The following is a 24,319-nucleotide window of genomic DNA, read 5'->3' as shown; positions in this document are numbered from 1 at the left end:
ACATGCTGGCCATTACTGGAATAACTGTTGTGCATCACCTAGATATTGTGACATAATAAGTTAATATCTGCTGTACATTACCTTGACACAGTGGAATAACTGCTGTACATTACCTAGACACAGTGGCACACAGTGGAATAACTGCTGTACATTACCTAGACACAGTGGCACACAGTGGAATAACTGCTGTACATTACTTAGACACAGTGGCACACAGTGGAATAACTGCTGTACATTACCTAGACACAGTGGCAGACAGTGGAATAACTGCTGTACATTACCTAGACACAGTGGCACACAGTGGAATAACTGCTGTACATTACTTAGACACAGTGGCACACAGTGGAATAACTGCTGTACATTACCTAGACACAGTGGCACACAGTGGAATAACTGCTGTACATTACTTAGACACAGTGGCACACAGTGGAATAACTGCTGTACATTACCTAGACATATTGTTGAAGTCAGCATGTACATGTACTTAGACATAGTGGCACACAGTGGAATAACTGCTGTACATTACCTAGACATATTGTTGAAGTCAGTATGTATATCATTAATCTCCAGGGTATATGTTATGATCACTCTCCACTATACCCTGGATGCATCCACGGCTTGGCCTGATAATATATTACCTCCCATTGCTGGCTCCGCATTCTCACAGTAGCCAATCAGCTAATCCGCCGTTCAACGAGTTTGCCAGTGTCAACAAAGATAGCGGTCGCAGCCGCGATAGTTTGTGCGCAGTGCGACTGAGATTTTGGGGGAAATCATACAGGCAAATTGACAGATCTGAAACTTTAAAAAACTATATGAAAGAACTCCTTCTACCTCTTTCAGAGTACCTCTGCATCAACTTAGATAATTTAAGAAGCGAAAGTGAGTTTTGATTGGTTCGCTCAACTTCCCAGCGTAGACACCTGATTGGATGAAAATCCAGCAAAGGGAGGTAATAAAATCATCGGGCCAAGCCGCGGATGCATCCAGGGTATAGTGGAGAGTGATCATAACGTATACCCTGGAGATTATCGAGGGTGTATGTATATATACACTATGTGCAACTCTTCTGATGTTATACCTTAGTTGTGCGTGCGACGCTAAATAAAGTAAATAACTATCTTCTACTGTTTCAGAGAGCCTCCAGAATATGAAAGTGACTAAAGGCAGTCAACCAGCACGGTTCTCATACAACCTGAATGACCTCAAACTCTGACCCCCAGATGTATAAAGACAAGATTGACAAGAGACTGTGATATGGAAGATGGCATATGCATGCTAATGTACATAGTACCATGTTGATGATAATCCTTACCTGTGGTGCTCATTGCTAGACTGATGTGTATGTGTGGGTAGTGACACAGCCAGGGTAGGTAGGTCAGTACCTACCAACATCAAGTTCAACCAGTTTTGATGACTTCCACTGATGTCAGATATTCATGACCTATTACAGTAATTGTAATCTTTTTCATTTGAGATGTATTGTGTCGTATTTGAAAACAGAATACAAGTTAAAGGTTGATTACAACAATAATGCCTCATTTTGACAACAATATAGTGGCTTCCTTTCTGCTACAAAGTTTCATAAATAATAGATTAAAGACTTAATTGGTCATATTTCAATGAAAATATTCCATTTTCAAATAAATACTTGCTATTGTTAGCATTGATTTGCTCCAAAGTTTCATTTACCTGAATAATATATCATCAATAAAACAAACTAAATTTATTAAAGTCAAAGACCTCTATGTATTGTTGCAGTGGAAACAAATTATGTAGCTACACAAACCTCATGAAAATAACCTCGTTATTTGATCCATTCTATTTGTATATCATGTGGAATATGTTCTTCTGGCCTTATCCGATGGACTTTATGATAGATACATGTTGGATTTTATTAAATAGGGTTAAAGAATACTGCTTTGATAAGTACTCACATCAGGATCCTTTTGAAAAAGGAACTGTCACCATTAAACTCAGTTACTTATTACAAACATGGTCACTGAAGTTGCTGTAAAATATTCATTGTGATGTAATTCTTCAACCATGTCTTATCATCCGTCCATGTTTTTTGTATGTCAGGCTGTGACTGTGAAGTAAAACCTTAAACCATGAACTTGGATTCTGTTGTCTGCAGTTTCATGTTTGTCCAGGATTGAAGAAGGATCGTTAACGTTCTCCTCCATGAACGGTACTGTCTGAAGCTATCAGAAGCCAATTATGTAGTGCAGGGGAAGTTGTTTCTCACTCCAGGAAGAGTGGTTTATCAGCTTTCTCAACTCCATGACTTATTCAAACTGAGGTGAAAATGTATAAGCTTTTAACATCAAGAAAAACATATTTTGGTACACCTAGAGAATACCGGATACCTACCAGCCATATCGTTCAGTGTCAAGTCACTCTAACCCTAACGCTAAACCTTACCCCTAATCCTAAACCCTAACCAAAAGTAAACTCGCCTGCTATCAAAGATGGCGGAAGGTATCCGGTATTCTGTAATCTTACCCATATTTTCATCAGTGCAATTTGCTGCCACTTTGATGTTGAAGGTGACGGTGTTGGACATTAACCACTTTCATAAAGCACATGAGCACAGGTATGGTGCTGACAAATCAACAAACACAATCAGCTTTAACACAGGTGTTAAACTCATGATCATAGGTCTGACACATCTAAGGAATGAAACTTTACAGCAAATTGCAGCATCTCAGTGAGTGAGGGAGTCCAGTTTTACTCCGCTTTTAACAATTTTCCAGCAATATCACGGCTGGGGGCACCAGAAATGGGCTTTGCACATTGTACCTATGTGGGGAATCTTACCTGGGTCTACGTCGTGACAAGCGAACGCTTTAACCACTAGGCTACCCCACCGCCCTGCAGCATCTCGGACAACTGGACCCTCCAATATGATTCTTTGTAATGTATGATGTGAGGATAAACAAATTCTTTTCTTCCTGCATCGTAGCAGATTCATCAACACTAAAATGAGGAAGAAATCTGATGGTATACCAAAAGCCACCACTTTGCAATTCCATCAATACTTAAACTGAAACAAGACCTCAAAAAACGACAAGGCTGGGTTTGATGTTTAAGTTGAATTTAATGTCTTCTGAGTTGATGGTATATGTACACTAATCTATGTACAATTGAAAGGTTGTAGCAGGCTACAATACATATATATACATGGAGAGTGATTATGAAATGGACAAGTGTCATGTACATGTTGGTGACATCACAGTGGTCAGATACAACACAAACACTGATACAGTAAACGTGGTTACATCAAGGATGCTGCCAGACTCGGGACGATCAACTCCATGTGTGGCTCACTACCAACTGTTACAGTAGTGTCACCATGGCTGGCAGAACCTGTGTTTATTATAAGTTGGTCAACAACCTTGCCCGAACTTTAAGGAAGGTGGGAAGTTTCTTTTAGAAATTCAGCTTCCAAATAACCTTACTAATAACATGAGGAACAAGTTATCTTGGACTGTTTTAAAGTTTTCAAAGTGATTGGATTGACATTGATTTTAGGAGATTCTGGCATTTTGGTATCCACTCCCATATGTTTGCAGCTGAAAGAATTTTGACTGGAGTGAAGACAACAGTTTGTAAACTAATGGTAGTGGTTGAGTCAGTGGTTAACTGTTGGAAGGTGTAGTGTATGCACAATATGGGACAACAACTAACTTTCATACACAATCAGGCGTAATTATTTTCGCCTAAGCATTATTATTTTCGCAGTGGGTTTTGTAAACCAACTAAGGAAAGTGGTAGTGGGACACCATGGCTGTAGGGGGGAGGGTGTGTGACTGTACAATACACTCCTCACTTGTTTCTCATATATACAGAACCGTATATACCAACATTATGCACTATAATTGTTCAAGCCAACTTGTTCAGTACCTAGTACAAAAACCTGTATACATTAAGTTTGATTCATTTTTTATGGGGGTGTATCTTAAGCTGAAAAAATAAAAGGTGTTTTAATAAAAATACTTTGTTTTCATTTCTTGGTTTAAGCTATTATATTAAGCTTAAGTAAAATTGTCAAACTTTTGTAAAAAAAAACAATAAGATTAGGCACAGGTCAAGTTAGCACTAAATCTTTACATGCAATTACTAACTTGGAAGAGCAAGTGGAATCATGTTCTCAAAACACGCCCAAACATTTTTCTCATTCACAAAATAGATACCAACTTTAATCAGTATATCAGTTGGGAATATTTGTCACTAAATGACTACACTGCTAACTTGGTAAAATATGTTATTTTGTTGCAAATCCTAACTACTAGCTTGAAAGCACTTTAGATTTACTCAGTCAAAACAGAGATTATTATTGATTATTAACAAGATTCTGATTCAGTACACTTTATCAGTATCTGTTGACAAGATCAACCCTCGTGTATACATTCAGGTTTTACAGTGGTCAAGCAAGTCCATCTTGTACTTCACATGAGTGAAGCAAGTATATCTTGTACTGGGTGTTACATGTTAAGTCCATCTTCTATTGAGGTTTTACAGTGGTCAGTGACAGATGGGACAACACAATGACACACACGCAGCAGTTGTCTTAAGGCAGCACTAATGAGATCCCTGTTGAAATGTGTGGTTATCAGTAGCAAGTTGCACAAGTCTTGTAATAGCACCCTGTGGTGTGTTGTCTGAGTCATGGTGCTTTCTGGCCGGTCAGTCATGCTTTGGTGTAGGGGTATGTCATCCATAGCCACACCACTCAGACATAATGGAACTCAATTTCGCCAATCACGGCTGTGACTTGTTGCAGAGCAGATAAATGGCTGTTGAAAGTCCTCCATTATTGGTTCACTATGTTCCACTCATGACACTCTTAGAGCACCTGTCCAATATTGTAAAGCAATGTAGATCCTATTCTATCATTGCAGATCACAGATAATTGAAAGGCTTTGTTCTGTATTACCCCGTATATCAGATCCATGTCACTGTTTCTTTAACAAGCACCTGTTTCAGATGATATGGGATGATTGACAGGTGAGAGTGACATGGGATATGAAACTCATAGTAAGTACCTCCTCCTGACGCAGCAGGCACAATGTATTGTCATTCCTGATCATGACAATGCAATTGATGACAGTGTTCACACCTGAGTGACAGCTGATTGTTTTGGCAGAAGAGAATCTGACACCAGTGATCATATTGACAGATCTCTGTAAATACTCCTGCAAATACTCTTCACGAAACATTTATCCTGTCAGAAATGTGGATATATACATCACAGTTTCACTGTCAATATAAACACAGATCATAAAACAAAAGCTCTTGAAGTTTCATGATGAGATGCCTGTTGAAGTTGACACAGTGAGATGCTGCAGTCACGAGAAGCTGGACACGTCCATGACAGTGTTTGAGCTGATGTCTGCCTGATGAGCATCTAGAAGAGACCAGTGGGTTGTTTCACCTGTCTCTGCTTCCAGTTTGGCAGTTTGTAAAACTCTTCCTTGGACATTTCAAATATCTCCTGCAAAACACAAATGTCAGTATCAAAATGATAAATAACGACAACAATATTGACACCAACAAAAAGCAATGATCTGTTATAGCAGTACATGGGGGCTGGACTCACCTGAAACTTGTCCTCTTCCAAGTACCACTCGAGCTTGGACGGGTCAACTCCCTCTGGCAGGGGGCGGTCTAACAGCTCCTCCAGGGAGTACTCTGTCTTGGAGAAGCGAGCCAGCACATCGCTGACCAGATCACAGTAGCCGTCCTCCTTCCCGTCCTGCACACAGACACACATGTGTTTACTCCATATCCTTACAGTTAATGTCCAACTTACAGTAATTACTACTCACTATTACAGTTAACTATCAAATAGTTACACACATCGACGCTGGACAGTTTTCACATGTACAAAAATGTCTGCATGTCTATTATTGAAATAGAGTTAATTTGAAAAGTACATTCATATTATCCCATTTAACAAAAGGCGATACACTAAATACTACTCACATCTTTGGCAACCTCTTTGACTGTCTCGTCCACCTCCCAGTAGGGGAAGAGATTGGTGAAAGACTGTGGTTCCACACCTGCACACACCAGGTATGCTGTTGGGGGCTTATTACTGTTCTTCTCTGAAACATGCAAAGTGAACCTGTGTTCAAAGAAAGTACTTTTGAACACCTCCAACCAATGATGACATGATTTTAAACAGTACCCCCTTTTATGAATTCTGAAAACAAAACTGAAAAGTTAGATATGTCTCTCTTCCATGTCCTCACCTTGACAGTACATATTGACACCAACAAAAGCAATGATCTGTTATAGCAGTACATGGGGGCTGGACTCACCTGAAACTTGTCCTCTTCCAAAATACCACTCGAGCTTGGACCGGGTCAACTCCCTCTGGCAGGTAGGTCTAACAGCTCCTCCAGGGAGTACTCTGTCTTGGAGAAGCGAGCCAGCACAACGCTGACCAGATCACAGTAGATCCTCCTTCCCGTCCTGCACACAGACACACACATGTGTTTACTCCATATCCTTACAGTTAATGTCCAACTTACAGTAATTACTACTCACTATTACAGTTAACTATCAAATAGTTACACACATCGGCCAGCTGGACAGTTTTCACATGTACAAAAATGTCTGCATGTCCATTATTGAAATAGAGTTAATTTGAAAAGTACATTCATATTATCCCATTTAACAAAAGGCGATACACTAAATACTACTCACATCTTTGGCAACCTCTTTGACTGTCTCCGTCCACCTCCCAGTAGGGGAAGAGATTGGTTCCACACCTGCACACACCAGGTATGCTGTTGGGGGCTTATTACTGTTCTTCTCTGAAACATGCAAAGTGAACCTGTGTTCAAAGAAAGTACTTTTGAACACCTCCAACCAATGATGACATGATTTTAAACAGTACCCCCTTTTATGAATTCTGAAAACAAAACTGAAAAGTTAGATATGTCTCTCTTCCATGTCCTCACCTTGACAGTACTGTATGGTTGTGAGCATTGCACATCTGCGGTCAGTATCGAAGCGAGCGCGAGCTGAGCCGGTGGCCACATTCTCCTGTTCCTCATCACCAACCGGCCAGTATCCCTGCCACAGGTACACCTCATGGTTATTGTCAACCAGGAACAACGCTGAAACACACATGCCAGGTAGAGTATAACCATCATGAACACACTCACCAGATGGGGTAATCATCATAAACAAAACCATCTCTAAAATATACACCCACCAGCTAGAGTATAACCATCTCTAAAATATACACCCACCAGCTACAGCATAACCATGTCTAAAATATACACCCACCAGCTAGAGTATAACCATCACTAAAATATACACCCACCAGCTAGAGTATAACCATCTCTAAAATATACACCCACCAGCTAGAGTATAACCATCACTAAAATATACACCCACCAGCTAGAGTATAACCATCACTAAAATATACACCCACCAGCTAGAGTATAACCATCACTAAAATATACACCCACCAGCTAGAGTATAACCATCTCTAAAATATACACCCACCAGCTGGAGTATAACCATCACTAAAATATACACCCACCAGCTAGAGTATAACCATCACTAAAATATACACCCACCAGCTAGAGTATAACCATCTCTAAAATATACACCCACCAGCTACAGCATAACCATCTCTAAAATATACACCCACCAGCTAGAGTATAACCATCACTAAAATATACACCCACCAGCTAGAGTATAACCATCTCTAAAATATACACCCACCAGCTACAGCATAACCATCACTAAAATATACACCCACCAGCTAGAGTATAACCATCACTAAAATATACACCCACCAGCTAGAGCATAACCATCACTAAAATATACACCCACCAGCTGGAGTATAACCATCTCTAAAATATACACCCACCAGCTAGAGTATAACCATCACTAAAATATACACCCACCAGCTAGAGTATAACCATCACTAAAATATACACCCACCAGCTAGAGCATAACCATCACTAAAATATACACCCACCAGCTAGAGCATAACCATCTCTAAAATATACACCCACCAGCTAGAGCATAACCACCCCAAAATATACACCCACCAGCTACAGCATAACCATCTCTAAAATATACACCCACCAGCTAGAGTATAACCATCACTAAAATATACACCCACCAGCTGGAGTATAACCATCTCTAAAATATACACCCACCAGCTGGAGTATAACCATCTCTAAAATATACATCCACCAGCTGGAGTATAACCATCTCTAAAATATACATCCACCAGCTGGAGTATAACCATCACTAAAATATACACCCACCAGCTGGAGTATAACTATCACTAAAATATACACCCACCAGCTGGAGTATAACCATCACTAAAATATACACCCACCAGCTGGAGTATAACCATCACTAAAATATACACCCACCAGCTAGAGTATAACCATCACAAACACACACACCAACTGTGATCTACTTGGGAAAATGTGATTGGTCTTATGAAATTGCTGAGTGTAAGCAGGGAGACTATGTTAGACAGAAATTCAAGAATTCAAACAGAAAACTAAAAGTGTGTCCAACTGGTGTCCAACAGTGGTATGTAGACACACACAGTTCCTACCTGGTTGGGAGACAGACTCATTGTAGAGATCAGCCTGTAGGAATGGGAATGACGAGATGAGATCATTGGAGCGCGCCTCATAGAGGACCTCCGACACCTTGAACACACCGGACACACTACACATGTAGAACAGGCGCACTGTGTGCTGGTACATCCCTGGATCTGTGATGCAAACAGGCAGTAATAAGATTACATGGACATCCAAACTAAACACGAAGTGATTTTAGAGTAACAACTATGTAAAAGAGACACCTCTTCAGAATACTGAGTTACGTGAGCATGTATCCTTCAGACCTGCAAGGCTCATTGTGTAACACCCTTAATATCCATCTGTACATACTGTGTACATCACCTACCCTTTAGCAATGAGATGTAGCTGCCCTTGGGCCGACCACCAAGAGGGCCCCAGAAGTCAGACTTTTCTGACCCCTCCTCGACCTCAGTGACCAGCAGGCTGGCCCGACTGTCCATGTTCACTTCCAGGGGACATCTGAAAACACTTTCTCATTAACAGGGACATTGACATAGTCAGGACAACACATTAATGACAGTCGGTGATACCAGTCTGACCCTAATGAAAATAAGAATTCGATACATCATTTGTCACTAGTCTGGAACATTCTTGAAATATACCCATTCAAAAATGCTTAATGAATTACTATCCAATAAAGTTATCTCATAGTTCTAGCAAATAACAAATAACTGTTATTTCAAAGTCCATTTGCTCACTGTATGCCAACTGTGTACTCTAAAGTTATCATTCCTTGATGATATCCTAAAGGAACTGGGAATGTAACTGAATTCAGATTCATCCATTGATAGGACAAATAGTTCATATCCAGTGCAGTGAGCATCCTTCAGTGGAATGTGGTACAACTTCCTTATCAACATAATTTTACAAATGTACCATATTTGTTGTCATTAGAATTTACATTCAGTGTACTACCTCCATAGTAAATGACTTCACTCCTTACTATTACACAACACAACATAACAAACAACTATCAAAAAATGATCCAGACTTTCAACTGAAAACTCACTTTTCCTTGAGATTGTTGACAGCTTTGACTGCTACCTCCCGTGTATGCTGTGGAGACTTAGCACCATGCCATATGTACACAAGGCCAGTTTTTTACACTGAGTAAAATGAAAGATGAACGGCTTCTGAGATTGTCTGTACACAAAGGTATCTCCACAAGACACATTTCATTGGTGTACTCTCCCCGCACACAGTAGAACCTCCAGGACCCCTGTGTGTTAGTGCTAGCGTCCTCCCGCTTCCCTATGTGAACCACCATTCGACCCTCAAACAAGTTCAAGAAACATGGTAACTCCTTGCCTTGTTCAACACGAACCTGAAAAACAAACATTAAAATACTTACGGATGCTGGACAATAATAAACAATAAAATTTGCCATAACATAAAGAAAGGATTCCATCCTGTTTTTTCATCCTAATCTCATATATTAAAACAGAATTTGATATATCAATTTATATAATTCACAATCAACATTAAATAAAGGTATATAATTTGTTCTCATCTCTACTGTCATTATTCCACACTCCAAATTTACCCCACCACAATCTCAAACTTCTCTCATTTCAAATTCAGCATATTCCAACTGCTCCTATTCCACACTCTCCCACTTCCACTTATCACACAATCCCTGTCACACAACGTACCTGTGGCCCTCTCTCCTCATCCAGCTCCACTGTCATGAGTGCTGATGCCCCTTGTTCATTGATTGTTGAGCCCTTACCCTGCCAGAAGAAATAGGCACATCTCTCCCGGCCGGTCAGTGAGTGCCTGGCAGCATGACCTTTCAGTGTCCGCATGCCTGCTCACAGACAACAGAGGTTATACATGACAGCACACATGTCTCTCTTGAAAGGAACAGTGGATTTGTTCCCCTATGAGGCTTATATATGTTTATCACACATTGGTGTTCCCTAACCAAAGCAGTGTCTAAACCATATGGACTTTCTTCTTCCATAAGAACTAGAATCTGCAGTTTTCTACATTTCAGCCAGAAGTATGCTCAAACCTTCAAAGATGTGCAATAATCTGCGATCATGCAAGCTGTTTTAACATATAAAGCCTTGATCTCCAGATCCTCTACATCTGCCATCTTATTTATGAGCACATTACCAGCCTGTGGCTGACTCTGAGACCTCCAGAAGCCTACTGAACCTACCAGCATTGGCAATCATGTACTGCCACCGGACCACGTAGGTGTCGCCATCATGGAACTGGCCATAGCTTGTCTCAGGCATCTTGAAGTGGTCATACTCCAGCACATGCCATACAGAGATTCCCAAAGTCAGGATGTCCACCTCCCGGATGAAGCCTTCCATGTCCTCAAACCTGGCAACATGCAGCAGATATAGTAGCCTGACATGCATCAATGCCTCCTTTCACAAAGCACTAAGGTGATCGTAAGTCACTAAGGTAACCTTGGTGCAATGTTAAAGAATGGGAGTTAAGGTTAACCTTCATAAAGGTTGCTCCGTGAAAGGAACCCCACTTAAAGGAAATATGATCATATTAATCTCAAATATACTCTGAGAAGGTAGTTAAGAAAATTGATGGCGACTGCAACTTCATAACAAGATGTATGCAGTGAACATACCACTTTGTACCCCTGCCAACATGAGAGCCTTCCAAAAGTAGTGTGACAGGATTCTTCTTTTCAGCCAGCATTAGCTTAGCATCATATGGCTGCAGTTCCACAACATCCATCTGAAATAGAAACTGTAAGAGTTAGACTTGCTTTCCTTCCAATAAGGCTTAATCACTAGCAAAGAATACCCTGACAAATCTGACTAGATGCATAAATATTTAACTCTCATATCAATCACTTGTTTGAAATGTGATAGCATCATCTATCAATTTCCTTCACTGTCTCTCTGCTGGACGATCTTCAGCCTTGAGATTTACCTTCTCTTTCGTTGACTGTGTATCCTTGACCTTGATCAGTCTAGATGAGTCTGGCCAATCAGCAAACTTTTCACGAAACAAGATGGTCTCCATATTCTGGTTGACTTTTCCGAACAAAGCCCATGAAGGTCGGTCAGTGCTCGTTTTAGGTATTGCTGAGTCATCATCTGTTGGGAAATAACAGATAAACTACACATGACACAACCTGCATATTGTCCTGTACTATATCCTACATAATATCAGTGTGCAATTAGTGTTAACTGCATCTCTTAGTGCTCCACAAAAACACAAATCATTTGTTGATTCTGTATAAATTAAGTCAGCAATATTTGAGAAAGTCTTATTTGCCTAATCCTATAAACCCTAAATGCTCATTCCCCCACACACCCAAAACATCTGTCCTGATATACCGGTAGAATCATGGACCACTGACGCGATTTGCAGATTGAAGCACAATAAAATCCCCAACCCCTCTTCTCTACATAAGATGGGAAGCACAAGGTTATTACCATGTAGAGGACAGAGTGGGTTGATGGCACACTCCTCGTAGTCGTAACCCTTCTCCCACAGCTTCTGGGCCAGCTTAATGCCCTGCTTGCGTTTCTCCATGGTCACTGTCTTCCCCTGCCACACATACATCTCACTGCCCGAAGTCAAACACCAGCACCTGCACACACAACACACAAGCTTATAGTCTAGCAGCAGCATAGCAAACCTTCCAGCACAATAACTGAATAATAACTACAAATATGTTGCTGTATTCAGTGTTCGGGTGGCTGGTGGGTGAGAACACACAAGGATAACACTGTTTCCCCTCTACTCATGACATCATAGCAGTGAGTGAGTGGAGTTTTACGCCACACTCAGCAACATTCCACCAATATGGCGGCGGTCTGTAAATAATCGAGTCTGGACCAGACAATCCAGTGATCAACAACATGAGCATCAATCTGCGCAATTGGGAACCGATGACATGAGTCAACCAAGTCAGCGAGCCTGACCACCTGATCCCATTAGTCGCCTCTTACGACAAGCATGGGTTACTGAAGATCGATATTCTAACCCGGACCTTCATGGGTTTCATACCAGTGAACAATCCTATACATTTACATGAGGCTCAGCAAAAAATTGATGTTTGTGTTTCTTGAGATCTATCAGTCAGGTGAAAACAAAGATGTAGATTGTTTAGGTTTTGTTTGTTGTTTAATGTCACAATTAGCAATATTCTTGTTATATGACAGTGGGTGAGATCAAGCAGTGATTGACCTCATGAGCATAGATCTAGAAACCTGGGATATGATGAGAAGCATCAACCTCGTGAGCTAGTCAGCTAGTCATGATATCAGATCTTACTGTTACTACAAGCATGGGTTACTGAAGTGTGTAGCCAGTACCTCATCTTTCTTGAGCATCTCATGTTTGGGCTGCATGCCCCAGTACTCCTCGTAGGGTAAGAGTGAGTTGTCAACGACCCGGTACACCATGTTGGTCTTGATGATGTGGTTCTCATACAGCTCATCTTCATCCTCGGGGCCACAGCCTGAAGGGAGGACAGCACAGAACAGGTGAAAATAGACACATAACATTCTGGATGGAAAGGTGTTGTTACTCTTATACTTACAAGGTAAACTGTTTGTCTCCAAACGAGAACAATGAATTGCGAAAAAAACCTTTATTTTGACATTAAAGACTATTTCTGACATGCAATGACATTAAGATTCACATTTACACATTCACTAGAAAACTTTACTTTTCGGACATTGTGTTTAAGACATTTTTTGCTTTTTAACATTCTAGGGCAACAAGAACTCTGAGTGGCATCCTATTGGCCTTCTCGTACCTTGGTACTCCTTGTATCCATCAATGGCATTCCAGAAGTGTCTGCCGGCACCAAGGTGGCCCTTATGTTCCTCCAAGATGGACAGAGCTGCTGCCTTGCAACCAAGGTCTTTCTTCTGCTGGATAAACCCAGCAATGTCTGCAGACTGCAACACAAAATATACATCACAGGATATACACAACATTAAAGTGACACAAATACAGAGGCATGTAACATCAAACACATTCATCAATCCTTTCAAAAAACAAAATATAGTCACATTTTAAAGAAACACACAACCCTGCCACACCTCTGCACTTGCTTAATAATCTGCAGATTTCTTGGTAATGATGCACATAGCATTATCCTAGCATGTTTTAACAGCAGCCCCTACATTCTGAACCATTAAGTCACCTCTCACCACCTGATCCATTATGTGGTCTCATATAACTAATGTTAGGGTAGTTCATGTAGGGGACAATATGGTCCATGAGTTGTCTCCACTTCTCTTACCCGAGCTTTCTCGATGACATTGCAGTACTCCCCAATCCAGTTTATGATCTTGTCACGAGTCACCAAGAGGTAGCAATCACCGCTGTTGACGGACGCTGCTGACGGCTCAACCAGGCGAGTCTGGATCTTGTAACGCCCTGTTGGAGAGATTTTTTGGTGTCAACAACATATACCATGTGGACGTCTTTGCACATCTCCTTGCTTGGAGTCATCAGAGAACTTAAATACCTGCAGCACCATACAGATCTCAGGAGGAGTAATGTTAGTTGCTGCTCCACGCAGTAAGTGTTGTGCTTTAAGATGTGAACCCACCTTTGACATGAAGCAGCATGACGGGTTTGTAGGGCTGGAAGGAGCCTGTGCCCCCTGGAGTGGAGGTCTCTGCCTTCCTCAGTGCCACCTTGGAGAAGTTCTCCTTGCTGGCCAGACCTGCCAAGGCCTCTTGAGCAAACCCTGCCTCCTTGGAGACTGCAAGAACACAAAATAAAATATTCATAGCCTGTGTTGTCAAGCACCTTCCACATAATAAATACACTTGTTTCACAACTTGTTGCCTTCATAACATGTTCATGTTGCCTTTGTCATCCTTACTTGTTTCCTTCTTCAGCCTCTTGAACTCCTTCTCTGCTATGCCATGGGTGATCTCGAGGTACTCGTCCTTCAGCTCCAAGTGCAGTGACCTTGTTTTCAGGTGGTTCCGACTGCGGGTGGACTTACTACGGGCTGGGCGAGCTTTCTTCACAGCAGGAAGCCTGGAATGAAAGAATTTGTACTAATCCAACTGATCTCTCAGTTCTTGAAACAAATAAATCTGACAGAAAAGAGGATTTCCATTAACAAACATTGAGATACTATAAATTTGATTTTTCAACTTTTTCATGAATAAAGCTTATATGTTATATAGAACTAACATCCCTAAAATGGTCCTGCTGCTGGAAACTCACATTTCATTTGCCCTCATGAATATCTCATTAAAGTCGTCAATGTCAACTTTGACTGTGTCCTTGATCTGTGAAATGTCCCTGGTCTGGAAGAAGGAGTCAATCGCTTCTGTGTCCATCTGTGGTACAGCCACTCTCACCGGCTCCTGCTTCTCCACCTCTTCCATTTGCTTTTCGCGCTCTGTCTTCACTGGGGCGGGACCTGCCGAAACACAGGAACACAGTTACAAATGTAGAAAATATGAAAGCTGGGCAAGTCTACATCTTGTCAAAATGTTGTGTTAATATATTTACTAACATATATATTCACCTCTTGTGTATTTCAGTCATACAAAAGCATCAGAAAATGGTATAACTGTCTGCATACTGCCACATTCTAATGCTGAGAACAATACTCTAGTAAGGTGTACTAGTGAACCTTACAATATCACCCAAAAACAAGTCCCCTGGAGCTCTCACTCACCAGAAATGATTTCTTTGGGTAGTGATATTTTCTTTGTGACTACTGCAAACTCCTTGGAAGGTGATGTTGGTGATGTCACTGGGGATGCTCCATTTGATGGGGGATCTGAAGGTTAAGAAACATCATATATCACTGTACATACACTGTCATGGTTGACTGGACACTGACTGCATATTTATACATCAGAAGTCTCACCTTCACCTTTCCTTGGGGTTTGTTTCAGTCTTGACACCAGGGGGCTCTCCTTGCTTCCTCCTGAAATGTAGAGAAATGTCTTATAAAGTAAATCTATAAAGCTGTGCATGTAATAGTCCTTAAGACTGAGGAAACATCTCACCAACATATCGATCCCATGCCTATCCTGCCTCTTCTTCCCTAGCCTTACTCCTCACTTGCCCTTATTCTACCTTCTTTCTCCTGTACCTCCCCTTGCCAAAGCTGCAACTATCTTCTCTTACCCTGTACCTATCCCCACCAAGCTGCCAAGTCCGCAACTACCCTGACCTTTCTCTGTACCTACTCCTGAGAAGTATGTGACTACCCTGCCCTGTCTCTGTACCTACTCCTACCAGGCCTTCCCTCCTCAATCTCTTTCCTTGCCTCACCTACCAGGCACTTGCCTCGAGTCTACCTACCTTCCCCTTCACCTGACCCTGCCAAGCCTCTACCTACCTCTGCCAAGCCTTCCTTTCACAGTGAACTGCTCCTGATCTTTCTCTTCCACCCTCTCCTTCCATCCTCCTTTGGACTCATCCAAATTTCTGAGTCGGTCAGCAAGGCTTGAAGGGCGTTCTACAGCAGCTAGGTTGGTCTTGTCTCTAAGTTTGACCGGAGTGTCAAGGTCCAGGGTTTTGGGAACCCGACGTTTCCAGTCTTCTTCTCCACTCTTCTTGAGAGAATTCAACCTGCAGCACAGAGCATGGTACTAGCCTTGAAAACTATCTGTGACACATATATCTTAACAAAGCAGATGCCTGTATCAAATCAAGGGACGTCAATTAATAAAGGAGATGAAACATACTGCCATAACTGAAAACTAGTGGTATGTCTTGACTTTGTTGAAGACATATACATATTTGAAGTTTATTTGGACAAACACTGTCTTGAAGAGAGTCTTTTTCACATAGCATTTATTTGAATATTCATTGATAGTTGACATTTCAAAACACAAGGAACTGCATGAACATTTTTAATCATCTATATAATTGAGTGTGATATTTGTCATAAACAAATACATAATATCTCAAATGTTTGTAAGATACAATTTTTGTCACGCTAAAGGGGGCATTGTCGGCACAGATACTACAGATATGTACCCCAAGTCAAAATACAGAAACACACCCGGTGCCTACAAGGTGCTCCAGTCTATATTCCGCAACCCAAAACTGAAACCGTATGTAGTTGTTCCCAGTCAACTGATTGCAGGTGGTATTGTGCACCACGAAATATTTGTTACTGTGTATGGTCATTTCTTACATAATGCAATCAAGTGCATCTAATACAACAGTGTGACAGTTCCAGTCACGAAAATGACAGTGCGGAATGGAATCGTCCTAGGGTACGTTTCTGTATTCTGATTTTGGCTAGGGTACACTTCTGTATACAGAAAAGTACCTGAGATACACATCTGTGGTACCTGTGCCAACAACGACCCCTTCAGCGTCACTTAGAAATGGAGTTTTACACATTTCATGAACAAATAAAGCAACTGAGAGACTTGGTGAGAAATGTTGACTGACCTGTCCCCGATGGAGCCCCCGGGCTTGACTGGGCTAGGTGTGGCTGCTGCCTTGGCCTCCTTCATCTCCTCTGGCGTGATGGGCTGTGTTAGGTGACGACCCTCATACTTGAACTTGCGCCGACTTTGGGGGGACTTCTCCGGGGTGAAGTCAGCAGGCTGTGTCAAATATCTGCAAAACAAATATCACTTTTAGCTAGAGCAATGATATCAACAAATTTTTATTGATGACGAATTTACAGATAACAACTCAATGAAAGAAGTTGCTACCCATATATATCATAATATGTCATTATTGCACTTCCCAACTTCTAAACTGCCAATGAAGAAACTTTCATTGTTTTGCATACTTATGTGATACTGATTAGTGTTCAACTTCAACTGTACTGTACTGTAGAACTATGAAAACTTGTCATTCAGCATATTCTGGACACATTCACTTCAAACAATAACAAAACTTCCCAAAGGGTAGTTAACAGGAACCAATTAAAGACCTTTGGAACTTGGTTTGACATGTCACTATGCAATCTATCACAGGATCCAAGCAATGATAATTTTTCCTCTATTCCTCCAACATGTTGCAACTTACAAGACAGAAAACAACACAAGCCCACGTTCTTTTCACAACAAGCGTTCACAATCTGCATACTCCTCAAGAGCAGTTGCACACTGACCTTGTCACACGACAGCGTCAGTTCTGACTTGAAGTGCTTTCAAAATATTCATATTCGACAGCGTGTACACAGTTTCTGACAAACCTGTATCTGTACCATGTAGCATAACACTGATATCATTAGTGTAGTGGTACATATGTATCACTAGGACATGACACGAGCTGTCTTGGTGGTGAGATCTGTGCCCACAGTATCTGGCCACTACCTGCTGTTGTCAAATCTGCTGCTTACAACACATATGCAGCAATAGTTTTATTACCTGAAACATCCGTCATCCAGACAATGGAGGCTTTCTATCTCCAAAATAACATTCACAATAACAAAGTGCCAGTGTCGGCACATACATATTCAACAGTGACTTTCCTATTTACAAGTAATATCATTCACAGGGTGACTGATTGTAATGAAGGTCACTTCCTGTGAAATGTTTAATGGTGCTTTCAAGTGTAAATAAGGACTGTTGAGCATGCAAGTACATAACTCATGTACAAAGCACTGCTTCACAGAGGGAAGGTTGTTACTGCCAACACATGTCTGCCCATCAGTAAGTTGGTACAAGATCTACCAGGTCAAGACTACATTTGTTCATCAGTGTAAATGGTGAGTACAACACACATTGTGTGGTCACAGTGTTACTGATGCCCACTAGCTGTGCCCTGGCTCTCGGGGTACACTCGTCCACTTACAGAAGGTGACTCACATGGGGTAGTTCATTAACATTCTCATACTGAGTCACCTAAAACAATTAACAGATGGGATGTGGGTGTATCGCTATGTGTTTGCATGTTGACATTACAACTTATAGCATACATGTACGTGACTTTGTTAGTGTAAGTGTGCACTGTTACATACACCAATTCATCCACTTATTTATGAAGATAATAGGCTCAGGATCATGAATTAGGAATGAGCGGACAAATGTTGATCGTTCTTGTAGTTTGTAGTACCACAGCTTGATCATGGCAGAAATATGTCATACGGTTCTAACACGGTGGTTGTCAACTAATACGAGCATTAACTGATTCTGTAAGTTCACACTGGAGAGATAGTCTTTCTTAGTGCATGGTATCATCATGACATTCAAGCATTGTATCTTCATATTGCTCATATTATCAACTCCCCATAATATCAAGGCAGTTTCCCCAACAACAACCATTCTGTTCCTGCAACAACCACCATCTGTTCCATCAACAACCATTCTGTTCCTGCAACAACAACCATTCTGTTCCATCAACAACCATTCTGTTCCTGCAACAACAACCATTCTGTTCCTGCAACAACAACCATTCTGTTCCTGCAACAACAACCATTCTGTTCCTGCAACAACAACCATTCTGTTCCTGCAACAACAACCATTCTGTTCCTGCAACAACAACCATTCTGTTCCTGCAACAACAACCATTCTGTTCCCGCAAAAACAACCATTCTGTTCCTGCAACAACAAACAACCATTCTGTTCCTGCAAGTTCCTACAACCATTCTGTTCCTGCAACAACAACATTTCTGTTCCTGCAACAACAACCATTCTGTTCCTGCAACAACAACCATTCTGTTCCTGCAACAACAACCATTCTGTTCCTGCAACCATTCTGTTCCTGCAACAACAACCATTCTGTTCCTGCAACAACCATTCTGTTCCTGCAACAACCATTCTGTTCCTGCAACAACCATTCTGTTCCTGCAACAACAACCATTCTGTTCCTGCAACAACAACCATTCTGTTCCTGCAACAACCATTCTGTTCCTGCAACAACAACCATTCTGTTCCTGCAACAACAACCATTCTGTTCCTGCAACAACAACCATTCTGTTCCAACAACAACCATTCTGTTCCTGCAACAACCATTCTGTTCCTGCAACAACCATTCTGTTCCTGCAACAACCATTCTGTTCCTGCAACAACAACCATTCTGTTCCTGCAACAACAACCATTCTGTTCCTGCAAACAACCAACAACAACCATTCTGTTCCTGCAACAACAACCATTCTGTTCCTGCAACAACAACCATTCTGTTCCTGCAACAACCATTCTGTTCCTGCAACAACCACCATTCTGTTCCTGCAACAACAACCATTCTGTTCCTGCAACAACCATTCTGTTCCTGCAAAACAACCATTCTGTTCCTGCAACAACAACCATTCTGTTCCTGCAACAACAACCATTCTGTTCTGCAACCTTCTGTTCCTGCAACACAACCATTCTGTTCCTGCAACAACCATTCTGTTCCTGCAACAACAACAACCATTCTGTTCCTGCAACAACAACCATTCTCTGCTCCTGCAAGAACAACAACCATTCTGTTCCTGCAACAACAACCATTCTGTTCCTGCAACAACAACCATTCTGTTCCTGCAACAACAACCATTCTGTTCCTCCTGCAACAACAACCATTCTGTTCCTGCAACAACCATTCTGTTCCTGCAACAACAAACCATTCTGTTCCTGCAACAACAACCATTCTGTTCCTGCAACAACAACCATTCTGTTCCTGCAAACAACCATTCTGTTCCTGCAAATAACAACCATTCTGTTCCTGCAACAACAACTGTTCATTCTGTTCCTGCAACAACAACCATTCTGTTCCTGCAACAACAACCATTCTGTTCCTGCAACTGTTCAACCATTCTGTTCCTGCAACAACCCATTCTGTTCCTGCAACAACAACCATTCTGTTCCTGCAACAACCATTCTGTTCCTGCAACAACATTCTGTTCCATCAACAACCATTCTGTTCCTGCATGCAACAACCACCATTCTGTTCCTGCAACAACAACCATTCTGTTCCTGCAACAACCATTCTGTTCCTGCAACAACAACCATTCTGTTCCTGCAACAACAATTTCTGTTCCTGCAACAACCATTCTGTTCCTGCAACAACAACCATTCTGTTCCTGCAACAACCATTCTGTTCCTGCAACAACCATTCTGTTCCTACAACCATTCTGTTCCTGCAACAACAACCATTCTGTTCCATCAACAACCATTCTGTTCCTGCAACAACCACCATTCTGTTCCTTGAACAACCATTCTGTTCCTGCGACAACAACCATTCTGTTCCTGCAACAACCACCATTCTGTTCCTGCAACAACTATTCAATCACTCAACAACCATTCAATTCCCTGCACAACCATTGTGTTCCTGCAACAACCATTCTGCTCCTCCAACAAATATTCAACTCCTCCAGTCAACATTCAACTCCTACAGTCAACATTCAACTCCTACAACCATAAAGTTCCTTAAAATTATTTTGCCCAAGAATCCAAACACAGGCTACAGGCTATTTAACACTTGAACTGAACAGAAATATGTGCTGTCTGACAAATTATGATCTTTAATGCGGAACACATAGGACATGTTGTACATACGTGGACCACTTGTCCCTTAAGGGCATGTTTCATCCATCACTTTGGATTATTTTCAGCACACTTGACAAGTAATTACTTGTTGAAAATATCCTAGCAGCTTTGCACTAGAGCTGTGTATCGGTGCCTAAGTGGCAAGACGATATATCCTGATACCAGTTTAATGAGGCGAGACGATATATCATGAAAGTATTGGCAAGGAACCTGCCGATTATTATCACGATACAATGATGGCGGTACAATACGTATCCCGATACTTTACAATTCTAAAAACAGAACAAATATGATAGATAAAATGACTGATTCTTTATTTGTTATACAGCAGAACATGTGTTTCATTCACACACACTTAAAAGGCTGTTCATGTTAAAGTTTCAGCATTTGATGCTTAAGAAAGTATAATTAAACCTATTCTGTATAACTTGATCTAGGTTTCCCTTGGAAAGTTGTGTTTCTGCACCAATGCTTTCACGGACAATTCAGTGTAATTTATACCAGAATCACTGAAAAAACCTCTTAAGTATGCTTTCTAAATTTTATCTTCTCTTTCTTAACAAAGCTAAGACATCATTCATAGTTGTTAATAAATGGTGTTATATGTCAAACAACTAAAACATGTTTCAATTACTTAAAGACAAGTCTTTTACAGTTCACAGAGATTGAAAAATGTTCACATTCTTTCACTGATACACCAACTCCTTTGTTCACGTGACAAAGATAACAGACACAAATTCCTATAAGGTTCAATTTGTTTTTAAAACTTAGAAATATTTCAAAGAGACTCCCTTCCTAATCCTAAAGCCATATTCCTTACAACTTTAAGTAGTATTAAGTAGTATCAGGATATATCGTCTCTAGTGGCGATACAACGATGTATCATGGACCCTTGTGATATAAATATCCTGATATATTGCCTAAATGTGTTTTGTATCGATTCACTCGTATCGCGTAGTTGATGCAAACATCATGAATCGTTACACCACTACTTTGCACCCCGAAAAGTCCTGAGGAATTACTTACCCCACAAGTTCCATGACATGATGAACCTATCACAAGGGATGATACGCTACAGATATATTCATTCATATGTTCTGTACTTCCTACATATCAAGTGAACAACTACATCTGGAGCATAGTTTGCCCGAGTCCATACAAGCTAAGAGAGTGACACTTGCATCATCACCAGGCACTGTATATACTGCCAGCTGATATTGTGGTACCACCCTAAACCACTACAGCCTGCATGTCCCTTTAAGTCTGTAACATGTTGGTTTCAACAACACTACAACTTGTAAACTTCCTACCTTGAGTATCCCACTTGTTGACAGTGGATCATGTAATCAATACGGCGTCAATATCCTGCTGCCCTGCGATAACCAGTGTGGACCGATCACACTTTCACGGTCAGTCACTGCTACATATCAGCGGTATAAATATATCACTAATTCCCATCTGCGGCTTCTCTCAAGCAACAATGAGCAGTAATATATAAATCAGCTTCATAAAGCCATATGTCCCAAAGCAGGACTGGCTACAGGCAGACCACCCTGCAATGGCCACTACTACAACAGCTTGTGATGGAGGAACTGTGCCTTCCTAAATGGTGGCATCTAGAATTCACTAATTGTTTTTCTGAGTCATTCAGTCCAAAAACAAGAGAGTTGACTATGAGTATTAGGGAGGTTTCAAAGGCTTTCAAAAAGAAACAAATGGTTCAATGCAGCATAAAAAGTGAGAGCAGATTTGGCAAACAAGGTACAAGTGGGTTGTACCATTAATATTCTACAAATGTCTCCACAATACATTGGTGAGAAACTGTTGTATAATGAACAGTAAAATCATTGCACTCAATGTTTAAGACCACTTATACTGTGATTGTCCAAAAACATGCAAATGCCCCTACAAACAGAACCACCCTCTCCAACCATCACCCCTCTACTTCAAAAGTATAAAGAGCAAAATTTACATGAAAGTGACAAATGTTTATATATATTTTCTGCATTCTGGCAGTTTTCTTGGTGTCATTTGGGTAGTTATATGACAGGCTTCCATGTAAACACTGCTGTTGACATTTCACGGTTGGCACAATGAACTTTACATACTGCCAAACACTAAGGTAATTTGGAATCATCTAAAAGCTATCACAACCTATTACGTTCAAATGTCAGATATTGTTGCTTCTATTTACAGAATTACAGTTTTTCTACAGATTTACCTGGTTTTATGCTAGTAAAAATGTCACACTAGGTTAAAGATTAGACTTGACAGCAGCCTATTAATTAGACCAGACTCACCAATAACAACAACAGTTTATTTCAAACTAGTATAACCACAAAGGGCCACATTCTATGACACAACACTGGCACACAGAGAGAAGGAATCGCCATGACCAGGAATGTCTTTTTTGGCAAAGGCAACTAATCAAAAGATCTCAGCTTAACAAAAAGCACTTAGTGGTGTAATTGACAGCATGAAATGTAAAAGCTTGTATTTGATATGCAGGAGGTCAACAGTGTGCCATGAATCAAAAGCTGGCCTGCATATATACGTACATATGGGCAATATTAATTTCTCCTCACCAGCCTGCCAGCACGTACACATGCACACGAGCAGGGTGCGGTTCGGGCTCATATCAGGTTCTGTTCATTTACATCCTCATACATTGTCCCCGACATGGAGGCTGCCTCAAGTGAAACTATTACAATGGGGGGTGGGGTGGTGGGGGTGGGGTTAATATCATCCAACGCATTGATGCTCACCAAGGATGTTTGTTTGCAAACTGATTAATCCAAAGAAACAATCTGTCTTGCATTTGACAAGCTCGTATGCTATCTTGGACAAGGACTACATTAGATTACAACTACTGTTTAACACAAAAAGATCAGATAAGATACCTACGCTTAGATATTCCTCAACAGTCTTCCTTATAAGGAGTTCTGATACTACCAAAGATATGTTGTCCACTCAATAAACAATCTTCCAAAAGCTGGTGGTTTGTTTATTACCTGACCAGGCAGCGTACTGTTAAAATGAGATTTGTTTTGTAATGGCCTTGCCTGAAGATAAGGTTTGGGCTAATCAGATAAGTCGGTTACCTCAAATAGGTGGACCAGGCTTACAGGAGAGGGCAGTCACAGATCAAAGAGGCCTGCTGGTCAGACTGTGGTCATTGCTTGGGTAACAACACAATCAGGGCTACTTGTATCTTCCACTTCAGCTCATACACAAGAACACGGTACATAATACAAGTAATACACAGATCTAATG

General features: G+C 41.0%; 2 protein-coding genes across 2 annotated transcripts in view; one reads left to right on the top strand and one right to left on the bottom strand.

Moving 5' to 3' along the window:
• LOC124264718 (inversin-like) overlaps positions 1 to 2,116 on the top strand; it is a 45,116-nt gene extending 43,000 nt beyond the window's left edge. The window contains 1 exon segment of the mRNA XM_046699493.1: positions 1,137 to 2,116. Within this exon segment, the coding sequence (XP_046555449.1) occupies positions 1,137 to 1,216 (80 nt within the window). The 3' untranslated portion in view covers positions 1,217 to 2,116.
• A 964-nt stretch (positions 2,117 to 3,080) lies between these two features.
• Positions 3,081 to 24,319, bottom strand: part of LOC124264741 (supervillin-like) — a 172,563-nt gene continuing 151,324 nt past the window's right edge. The window contains 24 exon segments of the mRNA XM_046699511.1: positions 3,081 to 5,497; positions 5,603 to 5,758; positions 5,989 to 6,110; positions 6,972 to 7,130; positions 8,603 to 8,764; positions 8,959 to 9,092; positions 9,643 to 9,734; positions 9,736 to 9,957; positions 10,286 to 10,440; positions 10,798 to 10,967; positions 11,233 to 11,342; positions 11,541 to 11,707; positions 12,050 to 12,188; positions 12,190 to 12,207; positions 12,935 to 13,080; positions 13,381 to 13,525; positions 13,873 to 14,009; positions 14,185 to 14,340; positions 14,464 to 14,624; positions 14,817 to 15,015; positions 15,277 to 15,381; positions 15,472 to 15,531; positions 15,949 to 16,181; positions 17,016 to 17,186. Of these exon segments, the coding sequence (XP_046555467.1) occupies positions 5,411 to 5,497; positions 5,603 to 5,758; positions 5,989 to 6,110; positions 6,972 to 7,130; positions 8,603 to 8,764; positions 8,959 to 9,092; positions 9,643 to 9,734; positions 9,736 to 9,957; positions 10,286 to 10,440; positions 10,798 to 10,967; positions 11,233 to 11,342; positions 11,541 to 11,707; positions 12,050 to 12,188; positions 12,190 to 12,207; positions 12,935 to 13,080; positions 13,381 to 13,525; positions 13,873 to 14,009; positions 14,185 to 14,340; positions 14,464 to 14,624; positions 14,817 to 15,015; positions 15,277 to 15,381; positions 15,472 to 15,531; positions 15,949 to 16,181; positions 17,016 to 17,186 (3,406 nt within the window). The 3' untranslated portion in view covers positions 3,081 to 5,410.

The sequence above is a fragment of the Haliotis rubra genome, unplaced genomic scaffold (genome assembly GCF_003918875.1).
Source record: "Haliotis rubra isolate DU_JTF1 unplaced genomic scaffold, ASM391887v1 Scf94, whole genome shotgun sequence".
Classification (NCBI taxonomy): Eukaryota; Metazoa; Mollusca; class Gastropoda; order Lepetellida; family Haliotidae; genus Haliotis; species Haliotis rubra.
This window is presented reverse-complemented; position numbering and strand designations above follow the sequence as displayed.